The 22,389-nt window shown below is 31.7% G+C and overlaps 3 protein-coding genes across 7 annotated transcripts; all 3 read left to right on the forward strand.

Moving 5' to 3' along the window:
* Positions 1–667: 667 nt before the first annotated feature.
* Positions 668–5,399, forward strand: LOC113849050 (plant UBX domain-containing protein 8-like). Of its 5 annotated transcripts, none has more exons than XM_027478629.1 (12): positions 686–989; positions 1,400–1,465; positions 1,945–2,015; positions 2,152–2,731; positions 2,813–2,896; positions 3,054–3,166; positions 3,308–3,515; positions 3,642–3,851; positions 3,938–4,069; positions 4,585–4,728; positions 4,812–4,868; positions 5,002–5,399. In XM_027478629.1, the coding sequence occupies exons 3-12, from the start codon at positions 2,008–2,010 to the stop codon at positions 5,107–5,109; spliced, it is 1,644 nt and encodes a 547-aa protein (XP_027334430.1). In that variant the 5' UTR covers positions 686–989; positions 1,400–1,465; positions 1,945–2,007; the 3' UTR covers positions 5,110–5,399. The 5 variants fall into 5 exon arrangements, with proteins under 5 accessions (XP_027334426.1, XP_027334430.1, XP_027334429.1 ...); XM_027478628.1 differs by having other exon boundaries at positions 1,412–1,465; XM_027478625.1 differs by lacking the exon at positions 1,400–1,465 and having other exon boundaries at positions 668–989.
* A 3,613-nt stretch (positions 5,400–9,012) lies between these two features.
* LOC113850163 (scarecrow-like protein 28) lies at positions 9,013–11,967 on the forward strand. Its single transcript, XM_027480565.1, has one exon. It carries the CDS (start codon positions 9,762–9,764, stop codon positions 11,781–11,783), a length of 2,022 nt encoding a protein of 673 aa, XP_027336366.1. The 5' UTR covers positions 9,013–9,761; the 3' UTR covers positions 11,784–11,967.
* A 7,149-nt stretch (positions 11,968–19,116) lies between these two features.
* On the forward strand, positions 19,117–22,002 carry LOC113849526 (F-box protein PP2-A12-like). The gene is made up of 3 exons (XM_027479486.1): positions 19,117–19,534; positions 19,643–19,761; positions 21,178–22,002. Exons 1-3 carry the CDS (start codon positions 19,232–19,234, stop codon positions 21,605–21,607), a joined length of 852 nt encoding a protein of 283 aa, XP_027335287.1. The 5' UTR covers positions 19,117–19,231; the 3' UTR covers positions 21,608–22,002.
* The last annotated feature ends 387 nt before the right edge of the window (positions 22,003–22,389 follow it).

Raw genomic sequence — 22,389 nt, forward strand, 5'->3', positions numbered from 1 at the left:
TTTTTTTTCTAAAATCACATTTAAACAAAAAGATTTCAAACACATATACATCACGTTAATTTTTCTTTTAAATAAAATTATTTTTATAAAATAAAATTTATTGAAGCTTAAATTTACAAAGGAGACACTAACTAATTAATAATGGAATTTATCTGCCTCATTTTTTTCTTCAACAGAGAGTGTTTTAAACTTTTAATTTGTACATTAAAAACATAAAAATTACGTTTTATTAATTAAGCAAATAAGTTCAAAGTCTTGTTTTACACAACAAAAAGAGTCATTTTTTGTACACACATTCACAATAACCTAACACTAGCATTATTAATTTTATTTGAAAAGCTAATGACAAAGTAGTAAAGGGTTAGATGCTTTTCCAAGCATCTTTGGGAGCATACTTGTTCACCAAGTAGAGTTGGATACAAATGGCGGATCTGGATTCGAAATAGTTCATATGGTGCAGTCTGTGACTCCGGATCATTGGATGTAGATCACGCGGTTCAGATTTTAATTTCATTAAATCAAAACTTAAAAGCAAACTTAGAATATCATCTGTCAGATCTACATCCAACGACTCTTATTATTGGGCACATTAAATACACCTTTTTCAACTGCACTGAATCCATTTCCCGATTGCGTATATATTATCATCAGGGAATTCCAATCACTTTCACCATATTAACCTTAACCCTGACCAGAAGAAACTCTCTCTAAAAGCTTTTCTCTCTCTGTGTGCAGACCCACCGCTATTGATTTGATATTTCGCACATACTTATAACCCTTTTACTTTTCTGTTTACGGGAACAAATACCAAATCTTTTTTTTTTCTTTGTTTTATCAAACAAAAAAAGGAAAAAGAAGCATTGAATTTTGCAGTTGAGTTTCTGTTCCATACAATTTCGATTTCAATGGCCAGGCCTAATCAGGAGGCAGTGGAGACCTTCGTCAGCATCACCGGCTTACCTGAAGCAACAGCACTGCAAAAACTCGAGGTAGTTTTTTCTTTTTTCCTTTTTTCTTCAAATTTTAAATTACTTTATAGTTTTTTATTGGAATTGGAAGAAAACAGTGAGGGAATTTCCGATTATTGTTTAATCGATCGTAGTTAGGGTTTTTGTGCATTGCTTAATGACTTCAGTTGTTTTTGAATTATTTATTAATGTTTATTATCTTTGTTTGTGAAATTCTGCAAATGAGGGTGGATTTGCGTACACTTGTTCTTTCTTTTGGTGAAATTCGGAGTCATAGTTAGGTTGATTTCTCCTCTTTTTTTTCCGAATGTATGGATAGATAGTCTAAATACTTTTTCGAGTCACTGTTTTCAGTTCTAGAATGTTGGATGAATTATAGGTACAATTTAAGTGAATGATAACAATACTATGGTCCTTGCTGACAAGTTGAGGCATCATTGTAGGAATATAGGAAATACAGAGCTTGATCTTACCATCGCAAATTTCTTGTTGTTTTCGTAACATAATATGGTGTTAAAAATGGGGTGCAGACGGGCTTCAGCTTTAAGACAACAAGTTTTAGTTTTTGTCTTTGATGTTGGAATCTGCTTTGGAGTAAATGCTAATTCTTGTAGATGAGGAATGAGGGCCATATAACCTTAATAAGCTTTAAAAATTTTGGCGTATACAATGACCAAGTAAATATGAGTGTCTATTCTAGCCATTCAACTGACTTCAGATGAGTTAGCTTCTAATATATTTGATTGTATAGCTTGGATGAGCGATCCATCACTCTTCTTATGTTAGTTTCAGCTTGTAATTGGTCTACACCGATAATTTTTTTTGTTATCAAATAAAAAATAGTATATGGTGACTGGTCAATTGTACAGAACATGTTTTGTTTACCTTGTGTAACTAAAGATTTGACACATTTTCAGTGGTGTCAAGTGGTTGTTTATATGTCTCTCCATCATTTGTACATATTGTTTCATGTCAGGAGCATGGTGGTAATCTCAATGAAGCCGTCAATGCACATTTTAGTGAAGGAGACAGAAACCTAATGACTGGGTATACTCTTTTTCTTTTCCATCAGAAAGCAAGTGATCATTTGGAAATATGACTTGTAGTGGTATTACTGTTTGCATGCTATATATTCATGATTATTTTTGTGAGTTTGAATTTTAGTTTAATCCTTCATGGCCAGATCTCATGACAGCTCAGCAGCATTTACTCAAGATGATTTCATGGATATAGATGATCAACTTGATGCTGAACTTAACAGACCTCCATCACTTTCAGCTTCGGCAGCAGATATCAATCCCTTTTCTCTTCTTGATTCAACAATTGGGAGAGGTATACTTGGTACTAATCTTGATTCAACAGTCCAGGCACCATTTGTTACACATCCAAGAGAGGTAAGGGAGATTCCTATAGAAGTTAAGGATGGTGAACAATCCACTCCTCAAGCTGGCCATGTTCCGACCATTGAAGATGTCACTGGAACTGTTGAGGCCCATGGTCCAGATATCCATGGGACTGTCATAGTAAATGATGAAGATGATGATGATACTCTACCTGCCCAGATTGCACGTCAGGATGAGCCAAAGCACAATATCATGGCTGATACCTCACACTTTAGCAGTGCTAGACCTAGTGCACCTGAATCTGAGAATTTGCCAGATTATAGCAATGACATAGAAGAAGAAATGATCCGTGCAGCCATTGAGGCTTCTAAACGGGAGGCTGAGGAAAATTACAGAAATCACAAACCTAGCCGACAAATTGTATGTATATTTCTTGATGAATTTTCTGATGCTCTTTTATACTTAATGCTTGTTTTAGTGTTTATTTTCCACTTGGTGCAGGACTCAAGTGAATCAGAACCACAACCAAGGCAATCTTATTTGGAGGATTCTGAGCTTGCCCGTGCAGTTTCATTGTCCCTGAAGGTACACCTTTAATTTATATTTTCTTATTCCTTTATATCACTGTCTTGATAAAATTCAGCAGTGTGTTATCACTAGGATAGACCAGAGCTTTGCTTTGACTTCCCTTTTATATTGGAAAGTTCAAACCTGGATTGCTTCTAACATGAAATGAATCCAGACTGCTGAGCAAGAAAAAGCATTGCGTGTACAAGGGGGAGATTTAGAAGCACCAACAGCAGGGACATCTAAGTCATCAGAGGCTGAACTAGGGGAAGGGGCATCAAATGGAAGGTATGTTCTCTTTCTTTGTACTTGTGCTCCTGTGTAGCTGTTGCACTCTCCTGTATTGACTACTCCGAACTCAGCATTTTCCTTCCAACAAATATTCTCTTGGATTGTCAAATCTGAAAGGGGCAATTGTGGTCATTCTAGATTGCAGGCAGGAAGCTTATCCTTTCATGATGAAGCTGAAGATGTAGAGGAGCAGCCGCTGGTTAGGAACAGATCTAGACATATTTCATCAGGACCCACAGGATTGGGCAATGATGCTGAATTTATTGAGGGCAGCACGCTGCCAAGCACAGCAGCACAGGATAGCAGTAATCCCCAGCATAATGGAAATTCCTTCCCCTCTGATGAGGTATGGGTGAAATTTTATCCTTTTAAAAAAGGATTAAAAATTTGTTGTTACTTGTCATGGTACTCATGCCATCTCAAACTTGTCCCTGCCTTCTAATTCTCAATCTTTGACTAAAATAAATTGCAGTGGGGTGGCATTTCTTCAGAGGAGCATGATGAAGCAGTAATGCTTGAGGCTGCAATGTTTGGTGGAATCCCAGAAGGAAGTGGATACCAGTATGCTTATGCACCACACGAGTTCATGCAGAATAGAGGTTTCAATCCTCAGCCCACATATCGCCCATATCGCCCACCTTCACCGTCACTGGCAGCTCAACGATTAATAAGGGAACAACAGGTGTGACTTATTTCTCAAATGAATCAGAGTTATAGCTTCTAGATGGTCTAATTATAGCTATGGCTGTCAATGTTTATTTCATGCAGGATGATGAATATCTTGCTTCATTACAAGCAGACAGAGAAAAAGAATTGAAGGCCTTGGAGGAAGCTGAGGCTGCTCGTGAAGAGGAAAGGCGGAGAGCAGAAGAATCTCGCAGGAAATTACAGGAAGAGCAGGTAATGCATTTCTAAATGACTGCACTGTTTTTTCATGCCCCTTGCACAAATCTTCCCCCCCCTTTTGCTGAGTGGATTTTATTCCTAGTCTCTGCACAAACTAGAAATAACTTTTATAGCTAACTTGCTAGTATTGCTTTTGATTTCCTTATTAAGTGTTTGACACATACCTCTTTATAAGGACTTAGTTTCCAATATTTTGTCATCTTAAAAACTGATCGATTGATTATTTTCATTGAATTTAAAGACAATGTTTGTGCAAATAAGAGACTCTTAAGCTAGTTTTGGAAAATAGAATTTTTTTCATGTATAAAATGTGAAATTTTGATTCTCATTGACAGCATTAAGAACCGCCACTTGGTCCAAGAAAATTTGATTCTATTTTATTTTCTCTTCTTGATTTGTATCCAGCATATATGGCCTTTTGCAAATCCTAGCTATGAATTCATACTTTCCTAGGGATAGGAGGCAAACCCTGATTTCCAAGTTGCTTACTCTTGCATAAATTGTGTCAGGAATTGGAGACACAGTTAGCAGCCAAAGAAGTCTCTCTACCACCAGAACCATCCTCAGATGATGACACTGCTGTGACCTTGCTGGTAAAAATGCCAGATGGCAGCCGCCGCGGACGCCGATTCTTAAGATCTGATAAGCTACAGGTAATGGCCTGTTAGAGAGTATGTTGTTTTCCTCCTTTCTTTTGGTGCATACCTCTTCTAAACTTGCTTCTGGAAAATTTCAGTGTCTTTTCGACTTCATAGATATTGGTAGGATGGTGAAACCAGGGAGTTACAGACTGGTGAGAAACCTCACAGCCTTCCAGTCTTGTTATTCTTTTTCTTATTTATTGATACTAATTATTCATTGAAATGGTTAATTTCTGCCTCACATTTTCAATATGACTGTTTCTCTTGATGTGATTCTTGGGACAGGTGAGACCATATCCTAGGCGTGCTTTTAGTGATGGAGAAAGTGCTGCGACACTGGATGAACTTGGCCTAACCAACAAGCAAGAAGCTTTGTTTTTGGAGTTAATCTGATGCCTTGATGCAATTTGCTAGAAAACAAGCTATTGAAGTTTTTAGTTAATTAAAATTAAAATATGGATCGCAATACACACACGGATGTGGCATTTTAATTGGGTTTGTGCTGTTTGGATGATGCAATTTATAAATTTACAGATCTATAAGATCAACATGAAGGACATGATCATCAGTTCTTACTTGTGATTACCCAAATCTTTATGTGGATTGTTTTGTATATTATACAATAGCATAGGCATATGATTGAAATAATTCATGATTAATGAAAATGCTACTGTCATTTTCCGTTATTGTCCCCCTTTTCTTAGAAAGAAAATAAAATCCAATTTAAAGGCTTGGTTTAAAAATTGGTTTGGCTTATTTGTACTTAGATACTTATTAAGAAATTTTAAAAATAATAATTAAGTGAAGCATATAAAATTGAAGTGTTTCCAAACAAATTATCGTATATGAGCTCAATACTGTGGGTTAGTCTGTTTAATCTCCAGGGTTAAATAAGTAAGAAACAACAAAAATATAAGTTTGTTTAAATGCAATGCAATTTTTTTATCCGGTCTATTTAACTGATGAGCTAAACAAGTTGGACCTTTAGCTTAACGAGTTAGCTGTGGCCCTGTGGATCAAATAATTCTTTTATATGCTTTATTATATAATTTTTTTATATTTATATATAAATATATTAATTTTAAAAAATAAATTTAATATATTTTATTAGTTAAATAGATTAGACTATTAACTTGGGTCAAAATGGGCCAATGTACGTCAGCAGCTTACAGGTCTAGTTTATTTGAGTGTCAATATGTCAACTCTTCTTTCCTCAAAGATGATGAGATTAAAGTACCAATAGCTCAACAGTACTTGTTGAATAGTAAATATCTCTAAAAGAATAAGACTACAGTGCTTAAAAAAATAAAACCCTACAAAATATAACATGCTTGCTGAAAAATATTTCAAACAAAGAGTCAAACTAAAAACTAAAGAGAAATAAATAAAGAATCCATTCTCATTCTAAGACTAGCTCTGTTTTTCCAAACAAGCCGTTGTTAAGAGAAAAAAAAAATCTTTTATTTTTCTTCATTGCTTCTTCATTTTGTTGCATTTGGACATAAGTAGCTTTATTAGTATAATTAGTTTGCTTCAAATTTGAGAAGCTTGAAAGGTCATATGGAAAGTACAATCGATATACCAATGTCAATTAACACTAAATTGGAAAAGAAAATAAAGAACCTCACAAATAACAAGAGCAAAGAAGAAGAAATGTAAGTGGTAACTTGAAAACAAAATAGAAAGTAAAAAAGAAAGAAGAAAGAAGGGAATGAGTAAAAAAAAAAAAACTACTCACTAATAAGAGAAAAGATATAATTTACAATAAAGATAAACTCCTTCAAAGAGTGAGTCTCAAGCAATGTCACAAATTTTTTAAGGAATTGAAATTCTATTTAAAAAAAAAAAGGGAGAAAAACTCAATTAAATGAAGATCGACATTCAAGGGATTAAGATCTTCTCATGTGAAGTGTTTAATTTTATTGTTCAAATTTATTAAATATGTTATTTAATAAAATTTTGTATTGTAACAACATATAATTGAGGGTTGAAATTCAATTCAATGATAATGTGACATGAGAGGAGCTCTTTTCAAAGTTCGAGTGAATTACAAGTATGTTTGTTTCACATTTTGGAAGTAGTCAAATGCTTCTATGACTTGCGAAAAGAACGTTGAACGTACATTTTTACGTTTGTGCTCAGAAATTAAACCAAACTAGCAAAAGTCTAATTAACAGTTTGATGTGAATAAAATCCTGTCATATGAACATAAAAGAATAAGAATTTATTTTACAATAAGATGATAAGATTGACGAATAAAATAATTTAAATGTGCAAAAAATAGCACATAAAAAAGTACCTCACAATCCTCGTGGATGAGCAAGGTCTTATCATTTATTTAACAAGTACATGACCCACACGGGTATAACGTCATTCTTCACTTAGTTTATTTTACACTTTGTACAGAAAATTCACGTTCATTCAATTTTTTTTTGTGTTTAATTTTGAATTGAAAAAACTTCGCAGACACGTCTTTGTTTGTGTATTCACCAGAAAGAGATTAAATTAACAAAATCTGATGTAATATGATAAGGAGAGATAAAAAAAAATATAGAATAAATTAATAAAATTAATTGAGAATTTATAAATTAAAATTTTTTAATATAATAATTTAATTTTGATACAGCATAAAAAATACATTTTATTTAATTTCTTTAAAAAGTATAAATATAAATTTACACGAAAAATTAATTATACAATATCTTATTCTGTGTTTGAATGATATTATTTTCCTTGATTATATAAAAAAATTATCAAAAGTTATATTTATTTATGTTTGAAAAAATTTCAGAATCTTTGATTATATTTTTAATAAAAATAACTTATTTAAGATAAGAAAAATTTTAGAGCTCATGAACAAAATTTATAGCTCCTTTTTATTTTAAATTTTGTCTTTAATAAATAATTATTTTAAATATAAAACTAACTATTATAATAATTATATATATATATATATTTTAAATTCTAACTTAAAAAATAATTATTTTACATCATCTAAGTATAATATTTTTTTTATCTAAAACATTCAAATACGAAAGTTATTTTATACAATTAATCATCACAACAATTGATTTCACACATAATTATTAGCCAAATCATTTATATTTTTCAACTAATTCAAATGCACTTTATTGTTTTAAAAATTGATTTTTATTCCGCTTTTACGAGGATTAGTTTTTTTTATAAAATACAAAATTTATTAATCAAAAAATGTTATATGAAGTTTTTAAATGAATAATTTTTTTAATTAATTTATACCAAAATTAAGTACTATTAACATAATTACAAGGAGAAAAGTAATTATCCTTAACACTTTCTAAGTTTATAACTTATGATGACAAGTTATTAGCTTATTATTTAATTTTTTATCCTTATTAATTAATTATTTTAAATATAAAACTATCTATTATTTATAATTTTATATTTTTTTTATAAATTTAAGCTATAAAATATTTATTCTATACATTATAAATACAATAATTTATTTAAAAAAAATTCTGATATATCCAAATAATCATCATAATAATAAATTTTACACATAATCAATTATTGAGATAATTTATATTTTTTAACTAAATCAAACACACCCTTGTTATTTAAAAAAAAAGAAGTTGTTGATACAAATTTATGAGGATTAAATTTTTTATATGATACAACATTTATTAATCAACCAATATAAAATGAAAAAATTGAAGTGAATAATACATAAAGAAATTAAATTTATTTTACACATAAGATAAATACTATTAACATAGTAAAAAAAAAAAAAGAGTAATTGTGGTTGGCACTTTCGAAACAGCAAAATAAGCAGAGCAGTAAAGTGGTGATGAGTGGGTGAACAGAGGAGGTGGAGAATGGAATTCTAGGTCCTTCATGTGCGCCACGTGTCCGACGGAGACACGATGATGAGGATGAAAAAAATGCAGTGCAATGGAAAGGTAACGGTCAAGTGAACGGATATCAGGGGACAGTACGTGCGACGTGGCACGTGACAAGTCACAGAGTCATGACTTATCCGTACACCAACTCCCTCACGCAACGGTCATATTTCACCGACATCCTTCAACGGTCATATAATACCTCGTATCTGGACCGTTGGATTCAGATCGAACGGTAGAGTATCAAAGAGTTTCTCTCCCCTTTGCCTCCCATGTTGTCATCATCTTATTCCTTTCTTTTTCTCCAATGCTGGTAAATGAAACCACTCGTAGGCCCAGAAAAGAAGAGGGAACTATCTACGATGATGGAGACAGTGCTCCAAGTGATAGTTTTGTTTGGGTGGTAAAGAAGAAAGAAGAAAGAAGAAAGAAGAAAGAACACTAACATGGTGGTGGAGTGGAGTGTTTGTGTTTAAGGCCTGTGATTTCTTTTGGGTAAGTGAGGGGTGATGCAAATGCATGTTTAAGGTGCATTCAGAGGTGGGGTTTCTGGCTTTTGCTTCACAGGCTGCAATGACGAACTTGTTCAACGTTTCCACTGCTAATATGGGTTTCAATATTTCTCAGGACTTCTGCCACAAATTCCAAGGTGTATGTTTCTATTTCTCATCCCTTCTTCATAAACTAAAATCAACACTTTACTACTACTTCCTAATGACCCTTGTTTGAGTGTTTCTGGAATCCGATGATCTTTTTTCTGTGCTAGGTTTTTCATTAGTCTCTCCAATATTCTTTCATTCTTTCCTGCATATAACAGCTTTCATATTCTTTCTTTGTTATATTTACCTGCCATTTACAGATTCTATTCATATAGGAACACTTTGAAGAATTTGTAACTGTTCATTTTCTCCGTTTGTTTATTATATTCATCGGATTCCTTTTTTTCTAATGTTCTTATTTTATCGGGCATAAGAAGACTTTCACACACTCACTTAGATCCCCACACTGCATGCAAAATAAGTTTTAGAAAGCACAACAAAAAAAGAAGATACTTTTATTTTCTTGCATAGTTGATCACGTTATTACTAGATAGAGAGAAAGGGAAGAGAAAAAGAAGCAGCAGCATTGGAGTGAGTGAAACAACAAGCAATACAAAAAGCATAGACGATGTTGGCTGGGTGTTCTAGTTCAACATTGTTGTCACCAAGGCACAGATTGAGGAGCGAAGCATCTGCACAGTTTCAAGCTTGTCACTTTCAGCAATCTTCCATGAGCACGCAGAGATTGGACTTGCCATGTAGCAGCTTCCCACGGAAAGACACCTCTTCACGTTCTCAGCCATTGAGGCCAGTTGGGCTTTCAGTGGAGAAACCAATAGAAGCAAAGACAAGCACTTGTTCTCTCAAGACGAACATTCGACTTCCACCTTTGGCAACAACCACAAGCGTTCACACAGCAGCAACAGCAACACCACTGGGGGATTCTATCAAGGATGAGTTTTGGGAGAAGGGTGACAACAAGAGTTTGAAGAGGCTTGCTGAGCATGATCATGAGTCCTTCACCAACAGGGCCAAAAGGAAAAAGGGTGGTGGCAATGATTGTGATAATGGGAACAACAACTTTTGGTTTCAACCTGGTATTGATACTTTCGGAGGACTTAACACTTCACTTCCTTTTTCTCTTAACTGTTCAGGTGAAGAGGAAGAAAGGGTTTGTTTTATTCCTTCTGAAGTGGTTTCTCATTCCTCACCTTTGCCTTTGTCTAATAACCCTTGGCTAGAATCTGGTGTCACAAAGATCACCAATTTTGGTGAAGGTAGCCACCGTGGTGTTCATCATGACCCTCATGTAAAAGAAGGGTCAGTTTCCAATGCTTCTTCAGAGAGCCAAAGCTTGAGCCTGAGGCTAAACGAGAATGCATCAGAACATGAAGTGGGAAACGGTTCAGGGAACCCTTATCATCACCATGAGGTGGAGACAGGAGAAGAGGAGGAGCAAGAGGAGCATCATGGGTTTGAGCTTGTAAGCCTGCTCACTGGTTGTGTTGATGCAATTGGATCAAGAAACGTGGCTGCAATCAACCATTTCATTGCTAAACTGGGTGATCTTGCATCTCCAAAAGGAACTTCAATAAGCCGAATTTGTGCTTATTTCACAGAAGCCTTAGCCATTAGAGTCACAAGGCTTTGGCCTCATATTTTTCACATCACACCCACTTCTCGAGACTTAGATAGAGTAGTGGATGATGATGAAACTGGCACTGCCTTAAGGCTTCTAAACCAAGTCACCCCAATTCCCAAGTTTCTTCATTTCACATCAAATGAGATGCTGTTAAGAGCCTTTGAAGGGAAAGACAAGGTTCACATCATAGATTTTGACATAAAGCAAGGGCTTCAATGGCCTAGCTTGTTCCAAAGCTTGGCTTCTAGAACAAACCCTCCAAGCCACGTTAGAATCACGGGTATTGGTGAATCAAAGCAAGAACTTAACGAAACTGGAGACAGGCTTGCTGGTTTTGCTGAAGCACTGAACCTTCCCTTTGAGTTTCACCCAGTTGTGGATAGACTCGAAGATGTGAGACTTTGGATGCTTCACGTGAAGGAACACGAGAGTGTCGCTGTGAACTGTGTTTTGCAGCTTCACAAGACCCTTTATGATGGAAGTGGAGGAGCTTTAAGAGATTTTTTGGGGCTCATTAGAAGCACCAATCCTTGTGTTGTTGTTATGGCAGAGCAAGAAGCAGAACACAATGAGGCAAGGTTGGAGGCTAGAGTGTGTAACTCATTGAAGTATTATTCTGCGGTTTTTGATTCTATTGATGAGAGTGGACTTACACAAGAGAGTGGAGCAAGAGTGAAGATAGAAGAGACGTATGGAAGGGAAATAAGGAACATTGTTGCATGTGAAGGAAGGGACAGGTTGGAGAGGCATGAGAGTTTTGGGAAATGGAGGAGGATGATGGTGGAGCAAGGAGGGTTCAGATGCATTGGAGTAACTGAGAGGGAAATGAGTCAGAGCCAGTTGTTGTTGAAGATGTATGCTTGTGATAAGTATTGTGTGAAGAAACAAGAGAGTGAAGGAGCTGCAGGAGTTACTCTTGGTTGGTTAGACCAAGATTTATATACGGTTTCAGCATGGGCACCAGTTGATGTTGCGGGTAGTTCATCCTCTTTTTCTCAGCCAACTTGAGTTTATTGATTCGTTGCCACGGGTTTTCTTTTGTTATTATTCTTATTCATACATTACTATTATTCCTTTGGAGCAGATATGATACACAGAGAGTAAAAAAGAAAGGGTAGGGGTCAGGGAGAGTATTCTTTGTAGGTAGAGGAAAATATTGTCATTGTTATTATTATTATTATTCTTTCATTCTTTGTTGCAGATATGATTTGCTTTGCTAGCCCAAAATGTAGTAGTTGGTGCAATTTGTATCAATACAGCAATACTGCCTTTCTGTTATTTGTTTTTATTGTAGTCCAGATTTCTAGATATCGGATACATTTGGAGTCAATTTCTGTTCATTGTTTTATTCTTTATGTAAGCTGAAATTCTTTCTTAAGTTAAAAGTTTTTATTTATATATGAAATGAAATGAATTCAGTGATTTGCCCGTGTCTTGTGCACTGCACTCTTTACAATTTCATTCCCTGCTTGCTATTTCATTTATGTTTCTTGTAACAACACTTTCAAGTTAAAAGAATCTAGGAAAAATGTTCGGCAGACACCCACCCCACATGTTAACATAAATTGGAATAGAGAAGAGAGAAGTAGTGAGTGATCCAATAACATAATGTGAAAGAAAAAGTGTGTTAGATAAAAATGAAATGTGTGTTAAATAGATGTTTGATACTGTTAAGATTTACATCAGAGTTGTGTTCTATCAAACATTTCACCCTGTAAACATTTTCCTCGGAAATTTCTTTTGTGAAGAAGCTGAAGCAAAGATTTTGGCTAGATTTACAATCTCACCGATAAAAACATTCTTCTGATGTAACAACGTAAAAGAAAAAAATATGCTTAAATGATTATTGCATAATTATATGAAAACATTTTTTTCGGGTATCTTCGATTGAAAATATCAAAAGAAAAAGAAGCAAACAAAAAATAACAAATAAAACGCTATCATTTCCCAAAGTCGCAATTTGGGGTTAACTTCAAACTTGTCAAACTTGTAGAAGTTTATCAATTGCAAACGTCTGTTTAAGAGATTTTCTTAAATTTAAGATTTTGTTGTCAAATACATTCTTTTTTGTTTTGGTCCTGGATTTGCTGTTCAGGCTTAATTTTTATGGGCTTAGTTTATTGCCTGTGGCCTATTGTCGTTTGGGCTTTTCTCTGTGTCTACGGTCACACAGAATAAACACAATGGCTTGCTTGACCAAAAATATTTAGAATGGCTTTTTTTATTTTTTAGTTTTCTATCCTATTTAATTTGAATCTAATCTAGATTGTACACTTTAACATGGTAAGTGAGTCTACTATTAAATTTTATTTTTATTTTTGTATATATAAGAATTTGAATCCAAAATCTTGCTTAAATATCAAATTACTTTTTACTTGGACAAACCTCCGTTGTATATACAAAATAACTTTACAAGGCTATTGTTATTAAACAGAAATAAAATACAATAACTTTATAAACAATGGCTTTATAAAGCCTACACCCCACCCACTTATCAATCTATCTATCAGCAAGGAGAAAGTTCTAAGAACCCATTCATTTAAAAAATTTGTTTGTGTGGTTTTCAAGTCCCTTAAGAAAATAATAAGTAGACAATAAGTTATCATTGATTATTTTGAGACAACTACGTAAAAAGTTATTCGAATCAACGATACTTTGTAGCAAGTTGCTAATAATTGTCCAATGGTTGGGCAAGCATTAAATTTTAACTCTAGTATTTGCCGTTGATGTCTGCATCAATTTTTCAAAACAGGAAATGGGAAACCAAGATTTGTTTTCTTTCAAGTCCCTTTTTTCTTGACACCACTCATTCCACAATGAGAGAAAATTTGGTTCTGATAAGGTGAAGGGAGTTTACTCAGAAAGTATGTTAATGGCTGAGGAGCTTGTCAATTGTCATTGTATTTAGATTTTTTTTTAAATTTTTTTTTGTAGTTGGAAAGATATTTTGTTTTAAAGCTAACGACCATTGTTTATAGAAGTAAACTTTTATAAGAAAAAAAAAACTTTTAAAGACAATCTTAATAAATTAAAAATAATGTTTTTTTAAAAAGATTTAGTAATTACAGAGTATGATAATATTTATTAAGTTTTATTATTTTGACAATATTAAAATTAAACTTATATGTATGGCACAAAATAAGAAACATAGGCCTCAAATTTATTATAAAAAATATATAACAACTATCTGAAAGTGACCTGCCATTGCCCAAACATCAAGATTTAACTCTAGGATCAATCGTTGGAGTCAACATTTTGAGCTGGACATGTTACACATAAATTTGTCGTCTTCATCAATGGTTCCACCATCAGATAATTTTTTCTTCTGTGGAGAGAATTAATACAAAAGAGCAACACAAGGACTGAGAAGCTTGTCATTAATCATTGTATTCAGATTTTTTTGTTCTACGTGGAATGAAATGATGATAATATGAGAGATATTTTGTTTCAAAGCTAATGATTATTGTTATTGACGAGGAATAAGTTTTACTCTGCTGCAAAATGAAACCAGCCTAACTAATATTTATTATAGTAAACCTAATTTCAATTTAATTTTACGTGTAAAGAATTAAGATTACTAAATAGCACCCTAGAGCATCTAAATTAAATCTAAAGTTTGCTAAATGTATGTACAAATAAAAAGCAAATTATATGACTAAAGTCAGATAAGATTAGTGATTTGTATTTTTAATTTTAAACTATTTTCTAATTTAGTTCTCTTACATCTATTTGTCTCAAATCAATATTTTTATCATAATACTGTTAAATTTTTGCCAAAAATTACATTTTAAAACTAAGTTGTCTTGACATGTTTAACTTTTTATGTATAGGTTATGAAATACAACAACTTTTTAAGCAAATATCGTATGTTAATAATTAATAAAAATTTTAAAAAATTGATTAGTTATTATCGAAACATAAATGATTCATAATTGAAACAAGAAGGCTATAGAAAATTATTCAGTTTAATTTCTCATTTTGTTTGAAAAATTAGGATTTGATAACTATTCTTCAATCTCTCCTTTTAGCTAATAAATTGACCAATTTGTGACCGGTATATATTTTGGTCTAAGAATTTCACAAGTTTTGGTGAGTGGTAGAGTATAAAAATAGAACTATTGGAAGATTATTATTATTATTATTATTATTATTATTATTATTATTATTATTATGCAACAAATTGATAATATTGAACTTAAAATCTTCCGTACATAAATTTATTTATTTTTTATTTGTGATATCCACTGAAATTTATATATTGTTTGATAAAATTAACTAAAAGTTTATAACTTATAATTAATAAGTTAATTAAAAAATTATAATTTATAATCTTATAACTTTATAAATAATTTGTTAAATTAGAATTGTTTTATAAAATTAGTTGAAATATGTTAAATAATTAAAAAAAATATAATATTACATTAATATAATATTAAAATTAAATAATAAATATTTAAATTTTGTACTTGTATATAATTTATTTAAAAAATAAAATTAAATGCGAGGAAGCATCTTTTATTATCATCAGTTATAAATTGAAAATTACTGAAAAAAAATTTTAGTATTAATTTTTAAGAATTATGATTTTCTTTTATTATACTGTTACTAAAAAATTATTATTTTAAAATGTATATGTACTTTTTTCAAAACAAGCAAAAAAAAAAAAAAGAAGATAAAAATGAACGAACGCACAAGCAATTATTATCCCTTACACAAAGTAAATGAACAAAGTAGATGGTTGAATTCTAAGAAAAAAAAAGAATTATATTAAAATGTAATAATTTAATATTTAGTGACAAAAATAAATGTCTATTTAGAGTTTATATATATGTTATTTGTCATTTTACTTGATACTTATTTTTAATATTAAAAATTAAATTGATTAAATATTATTAATTTTAAAATTAATTTAAAAAAAATATTTAACTAATAATACATATTTCAAAAACTAAAATTAAAATTTTACTAAAAATAATAGATGAAAGAATGGAGATTTGGAATAATATTTATACCCACGAACATCAATTCTTGAAATGTTCAAACATCAATTCGCCTCTCTGTAGTTACGTGGAGTTCTCTGCGTGAACCACGTGGCATTTGGACAGCCTTGCTTATGATCCTAATTCAATTCCCATTGGGACGCGTGCCCGTTAGCCAGCAAGTCCAACCAACTTGTGGCTGAGACGATTCATTCACGTCACTTGTAGTTATTTTTGGATAACTTTAATTATTCTTATTTTTAATAAATTGTAATTTAGAAAATTTTTTAATTATTATATTTTATCTTGTATTCATTTTTCAATTATAATTTTCAAATAAAAATTTCAACTCAAAATTTTATCTAATAATTAATAAAAATATGTCACATTATTAATTTATATAACAACAAATATATAAAATATCTAAATAAAAATAAATATAAACATTATAATAAAATATTTTTATTAAATATTTTATATACACATATATTTGTAAATTTATTCAAATAAATATTTTATTAATTATTAAATAAAAATTTAAGATGAAATTTTAATTTAAATAATTACAAAATTTATAAAAAAACAAATTTAAATAATTTAAATAAATCGAAATTACAGATAAATTAACATTCAAATTGTAATAAAAAATTTAATTCTTAAATAATTTTTAATATTTTCTAATACATAAATTATTTTTTCACACTCACTTTGTCAAACTCTTTATATTTTTTAAAATTCTGCGCAGGTATCCTTTGGTTTAGTTTTTTTTGTTCTTAATTTGACTTTTAATAGCTTAAAAATTTATATTTTTATATAAGATGATTGTTTTGTTATTTTTTGAACTTCTTTAAATGTTATATTTTTATTGAAGTATTAACTATAAGAGACTAAAATAAATAAATAAAATGCTATTTTATATCTATCCCTTGAAGTACTCATGGTTGGGTCAGATAAAATTATTTTTTATGACAGATTTTTTTTAAAATATTAAAGATAAGCATATTTACTAAAACTTAAACTTGTTAAAGAGGAAATTTAAAAAGTCTTATATTTATGAGATTCAATAAAAATCTAGCAATGATTTTAAAATTGAATAATTTTCATCGTATTACAAGTGAATAATTTAATTTAATAAATCTATTTTAACTACGAGAGCCCTCGAATTTAAAGGATAGTTTTTCTTTTATTATATTTGAATATTTATCTTACATTTTTAACACATCAGTTATTAATTATTAATATTTATTTTTAAAAATACTTCTTATCTTTGTTTTCTGGCAAGATACATCCATCCCCATGAATGTTAAAAATAAATTTTCTTCAAAATATACACGTGTTTTTTATTAGCTTTTTTAAAAATAAATTATACACGTACTCATTAAAAATGGATACGAAACCACAGTGGTCGGATGGGTGGTGAAACGGGTTTTCTCTCTTTATTAATATTATTATTTTTATTAAACGATGTTATTTGTTTATTTGAATTGTACGGAGAAACTGGGATGATGAGTCGTTTCTGGTGTCAATTGTGTTGTGCAAACTGTAGCTGTCAGCTTTCTGAGCTGTAAAATGGAATTGTGCATTAGAGGGCGGTGTCGTTTTAGAATACCCGGATCATAATCATTTCAAAACGACAAAACCTTGTGGTCGAATAGGGAATTCATTTCGAATATAAATGGAATGAGATCGCAAATTTAGTGTTACCGACCATTATACGCTACATTATATTAGTATACAATGCTATTTCATGCTTAGCTCGAAGAAAAATGTGCTATTTTCACTCTTTTCAGCACGTCGCTTGTTTAGAATGTGCACATAAAGAAACTAAATAAATAAGAAAACAGGAAGCGAAAGTAAAATAAAGCACGCCGTCTTTCGATTTTTTTCATTAATTTTTTATTCGCAAATTTCGAATTCAAAATTTTTCTTAAAAATTAGTCTATTTATTGTATAATTATATAATTTGTTTTTTTCTTTTACAAAATAATGACAATTGAATTAGTATTTATTATACGAGGATTGAGAAACGCACCATTACGGTAATAACTGCGTCATTTTTCAATTGTACTTAATCCAATATTTGGGTGTTACAATGCTAGCCATTTTTTGTGTGTAACATTTTTGTACAATGCTAAGAAGTTTAAACTCTCTCCTCTCAATATTAAACATTTAAGAAGTTTAAACTCTTTTTTACTCCCTTCTTTTCTCTTCTTCCTTCAAATCCTTCTCCTCAATCACTTTGGGTACATGTGCTTATTGCCTCTGTCTTAGGTTTTTATTTTTTTCTATATTTTTATTTCTTTCAATCCCTTGTAACCTTTGATGTGTCATGCTTCCCCTGTCAATGAAGATTGAACAGTTGTTTAGTCTGCTGATACTTACGAATTTATCCTAAATTGAGATAAGCAGTTAGCTTGATTTTATCTCATGAGATCTAATTAGTTAAGACATTATCATAAGATGTTTTTCGATATCTTAAAGTTGGAAATAGTTTTAAACTTACCTGAAGGTCGTGACGGATTAGTGGAAAGGTAACTAGACTCCGCTTATTGATAATTTGATAATCTTTTGCTAACGCTTTTAGTTTCAATGACAACCGTAAAACAAGCTTTTGTTTTTTTCTGATAAAACTTGTTAAGATCTGACTTCGTAACAAACAGAATTTCACTTAAAATTTTTAATTGTATGTATTAAGATAGAAATTCCTTAAAAAATAATGATATACATTAATAAAAAAATTAAGCACAATAATAAATAATTTTAATAATATACGATTCTTTTAAATAGTAATTCTTTAAATGTGTACCAAAAATAAATAAAATTATACATAGTAAATTTTCATTAAAAATAACAAGATATCATAAAATTTAATACCATTAATAATATCGGATGCTATAATTATATTTATTATTTATTAATTATATCATAAAAAATGTTTAAATAAGATACTCTATTTGATCTTTTTACAAAAAATAATGATTACTATTATTTTTTGTCTTAATTATATATTTTTATTATAAAATTTGTATTAAAGAATACAAGTAAATATATTTATTTATTTAATAGATGAATAAATAATTTGACCATATTTTGAAAATATATTAAAAATGTATAAAAGAAAAAAAGAGTAAGAAGGATTATCTCTTTTGATCGAAGACATGTGGCTGTTCTTGATATCTGATTAAGACCCCCTTAATGATGAAAATTGAGTTAAGGTAATAAAAAAGCAGAGTGATGGTGGATAATGTGCGATTGAGATTGTGCCTCGCGTCCAAGTCCGAGTCAGATTCCGCTGTCGCGTTCGCTTTGGGAGGAAACAAACAAACGAACCAACAAACAAATACTTTCATTGCACCCACAAACTTACAACTGTTCCGCGTCGGGACATACAAATTACAAACCCCAGCTGACTTGCCATCACTCCAACTCTCAATTTCATTTTCATTTCATTTCGGAATAATTTAGCGGTGCTCGTTGATGGGTCTCCGATTTTCATCTCCGGCACCGGAATCCGCGTCGAAAACCAGTTTGGGCGAGTTACCCGAGAGTTGCGTGGCTCAGATCATGACCTACATGGACCCTCCCCAGATTTGCAAGCTCGCCACCTTGAATCGCACCTTCCGCGGCGCTTCTTCGGCGGATTTCGTCTGGGAATCGAAGCTTCCCCCCAATTATCCCGTTCTTCTCCGCGAAATCTTCACCGATTTTCCCTCCGATTTGGGCAAGCGAGGGATTTACACTAGGCTTTGCAGGATCAATTCTTTTGATGAAGGCACCAAGGTAACCTAACCTAATCCCATTTTTTTATGCATGATAATAGGGTTTATTGGAAGTAGAATTGAAGTGTTTTTTTTTTTTTTTTTTTTTTTTTTTTTTTTTGGGGTGCAGAAAGTTTGGCTGGATCGAAGCATGGGTAAGCTATGTATGTGCATATCGGCGAAGGGACTTTCAATTACGGGGATTGATGATCGGAGATATTGGAACCATATCCCCACTGAAGAATCTAGGTTAGATTGTCTTCTTGGCTTATAGCAAATTATTTATATTTTACAGCGATCGGAGCAATTGTCTATGGTACTATTTTGTTTTATTTTATTTTATTTTTATTTCCCTAGTGTTGGCTATTGATTTATATAAATTATGTTGCGGGGTTTGAGGGAAGGTGATAATGAGAAAATAGAGAAGAAAAGAGGGGAGAAGTGGATTGGAGAGGGAGATTTTGAAGTTGGATAAGGTGGACAGTATTAAGGTGAAAAATTTTGGATGACAATTATCTTAGACAAGTATTAAGGGAAATTTTTTCCCCTTAAATTGTCAACTTTTTTGAAACTCTGGACTACAACTTTGGTTGAAATTCGTCTTTACTCTGTCTTGAGTTTTCCACCTTCCATATTCCACCAGTTTAATCATGCTAAACCCTATGGCCTAAGAACTCAAAACATAGCAATCCTTAACCAACTAGGTTACCGAGAGATGGTAAACTACTAAAACTTAAAACCCCAGATAACCCTAAGTATTAAGATTAAGAACCTCAGTAACCATAAAATACAAAAAAATTTCCAAAATCATAATAAATTGAATTCCCAATATACATAATAATGCTAATATGAGTAATATCCATATTCTATGTGCTGTTATTCATAGAATCATATTCCATTCCCCATCCTTTATGGTGATTATTTTCTGTGCTAACTTTTTAGTTTATGATTTTTTAGTAAAATGCTTTCTATATTCTGTATTGGAGGTTTTTTATGTATTTTTTTTTTAATTTTTTTTAAAGTAAACTATTCACTTTACCGCTTTATTCTTTTGTAGTCATTGAGATAATCAAATGATTTCAACCATAGGATGAGTTCAATAAACTGATCCATTCCAATAATTTGTTTTATGTATGAACTATGAAGTTAAAGAGTAACTAGGATTGTAAAAGGCTTTTAAGTTGTAGTTGCAGCAACCTCAAAAATCTTCATATTGTGGGAAATTGTGGGCATGTGAGGATGATGCCGCTAAAATAGATGTTGTGGAGACCTACGATGCCTTGATATTGTGATCAGAATTGCAGTTGTGACCTCAATTTAAAACCAGGACTATTGTAACAGTTATTATTACCTAGAAAATTGGCTGGCCATTTACTTTTTTTACCCATGTTCAGAAGCCTCCTGATGGTACTGTATGTTTAATACACCTATCATGTTAAACTTGTAGCTTTGAGTAGTGTTCTGTATTGTCTGAATGTTGTTCTTGATTTTTGATGTTGTGAAGGAAAACATGTAGAAATTAATGAAGATTGTACTTTTTTTCTTTTGTTATTCTGGTTAATGATGCAATGTTGTGAAGCTCTAAGTAGCTCAAGTCTAGTTTAAATGTTGAATCGCATTAATAGAGCCTTGGAGTAAAACCAGTGTTATCACTTTCACTTGCAGATTCAGCACTGTTGCATACCTCCAGCAAATCTGGTGGTTTGAAGTGGATGGGGAAGTTGAGTTCCCATTTCCTGCTGGGAGATATAGCTTATACTTCAGAATACATCTAGGGAGAGCCTCCAAGAGGTTTGGACGACGAGTCTGCAGCACAGATCATGTTCATGGGTGGGACATAAAACCTGTAAGATTTCAGCTATGGACTTCAGATGGGCAGTATGTTGCATCCCAGTGTTTTCTGAAAGGACCAGGTCAATGGATCTATTACCATGCTGGCGATTTTGTTGTTGAGAACGGCAATGCATCAACAAAAATTAAATTCTCTATGACTCAAATCGATTGCACACACACAAAAGGTGGTCTCTGTTTGGATTCTGTGCTCATATATCCAAGTGAATTCAGAAGGGTTAAGGCATTTTTGAATTACTCTTAACCTGTGTGATAAATATATAGCAGTACACAAGTATTTATGTGTATAGAGCTTAGGACGCGTCAGGAGGAATAGAGAATCGAGTTTTTAATATGGTTCTTTTAGGTTTAGAATTTTGTAGAAGCCAGGTGGCAATGTATATATGTGTAATATTTGTTTAATTAGTCTGGTGAAGAATATTATATACTTTTGGCAGATGGAACAAAAATGACCATTTGATGACAATGAAACATGGATCAAGTTGAAGGAAACGAATAAAGTGGACTACTTTTTATGGGATAAAGTGGATTATATTTATTGGCTATAGGAATATACTCACAACTTGAAACTTGGCTATTCGTTTTTACTTGACTTGTGTCCCGGTGATTTAATATTAATTCAAATTAATCACAATTGCTTGAACTTGTGTTCGTGTAGTGTTTGGTTTATCATTAGCGTGCATTCTAATTCAATCCCGAGGAGACGATATTCAATCACGTACTCCATTATTTGTGAAGTCAACAATCAAGCTTATGGTTCAGTGCGTTGTCAATGGCCAAAATATTGAAGATATAATGTACAGTAATATATGTATGGAGAATATAACGAGTTAATAATCCATTTTGTTTGGCGTTTGATAAGCTTCTAAACATAAACACCTTTGGTGTTAACTAACGAGACTATCAATTAACAATAATCCAAGTGTTTAGAAATACATCCCAGACTCTTGTGATTGTACCATTGATGGGGGATTCTTACTGAATCGGATGAGTGAATGATTTTGTTTTCGGTCCGAGGATGAGTGA

This window comes from Abrus precatorius, unplaced genomic scaffold (genome assembly GCF_003935025.1).
Source record: "Abrus precatorius isolate BTA unplaced genomic scaffold, Abrus_2018 Scaffold9, whole genome shotgun sequence".
NCBI lineage: Eukaryota > Viridiplantae > Streptophyta > Magnoliopsida > Fabales > Fabaceae > Abrus > Abrus precatorius.

Bases quoted from the DNA above. Each gene is read 5' to 3' on its own strand.
- LOC113849050 (XM_027478624.1), top strand. From the start codon at position 906: ATGGCCAGGCCTAATCAGGAGGCAGTGGAGACCTTCGTCAGCATCACC. The intron at 2,016-2,151 runs GTATACTCTTTT...CTTCATGGCCAG, and splicing joins GACAGAAACCTAATGACTGG to ATCTCATGACAGCTCAGCAG. The intron at 3,516-3,641 runs GTATGGGTGAAA...AATAAATTGCAG, and splicing joins ATTCCTTCCCCTCTGATGAG to TGGGGTGGCATTTCTTCAGA.
- LOC113850163 (XM_027480565.1), top strand. From the start codon at position 9,762: ATGTTGGCTGGGTGTTCTAGTTCAACATTGTTGTCACCAAGGCACAGA.
- LOC113849526 (XM_027479486.1), top strand. From the start codon at position 19,232: ATGGGTCTCCGATTTTCATCTCCGGCACCGGAATCCGCGTCGAAAACC. The intron at 19,535-19,642 runs GTAACCTAACCT...TTTGGGGTGCAG, and splicing joins CTTTTGATGAAGGCACCAAG to AAAGTTTGGCTGGATCGAAG. The intron at 19,762-21,177 runs GTTAGATTGTCT...TTTCACTTGCAG, and splicing joins ATCCCCACTGAAGAATCTAG to ATTCAGCACTGTTGCATACC.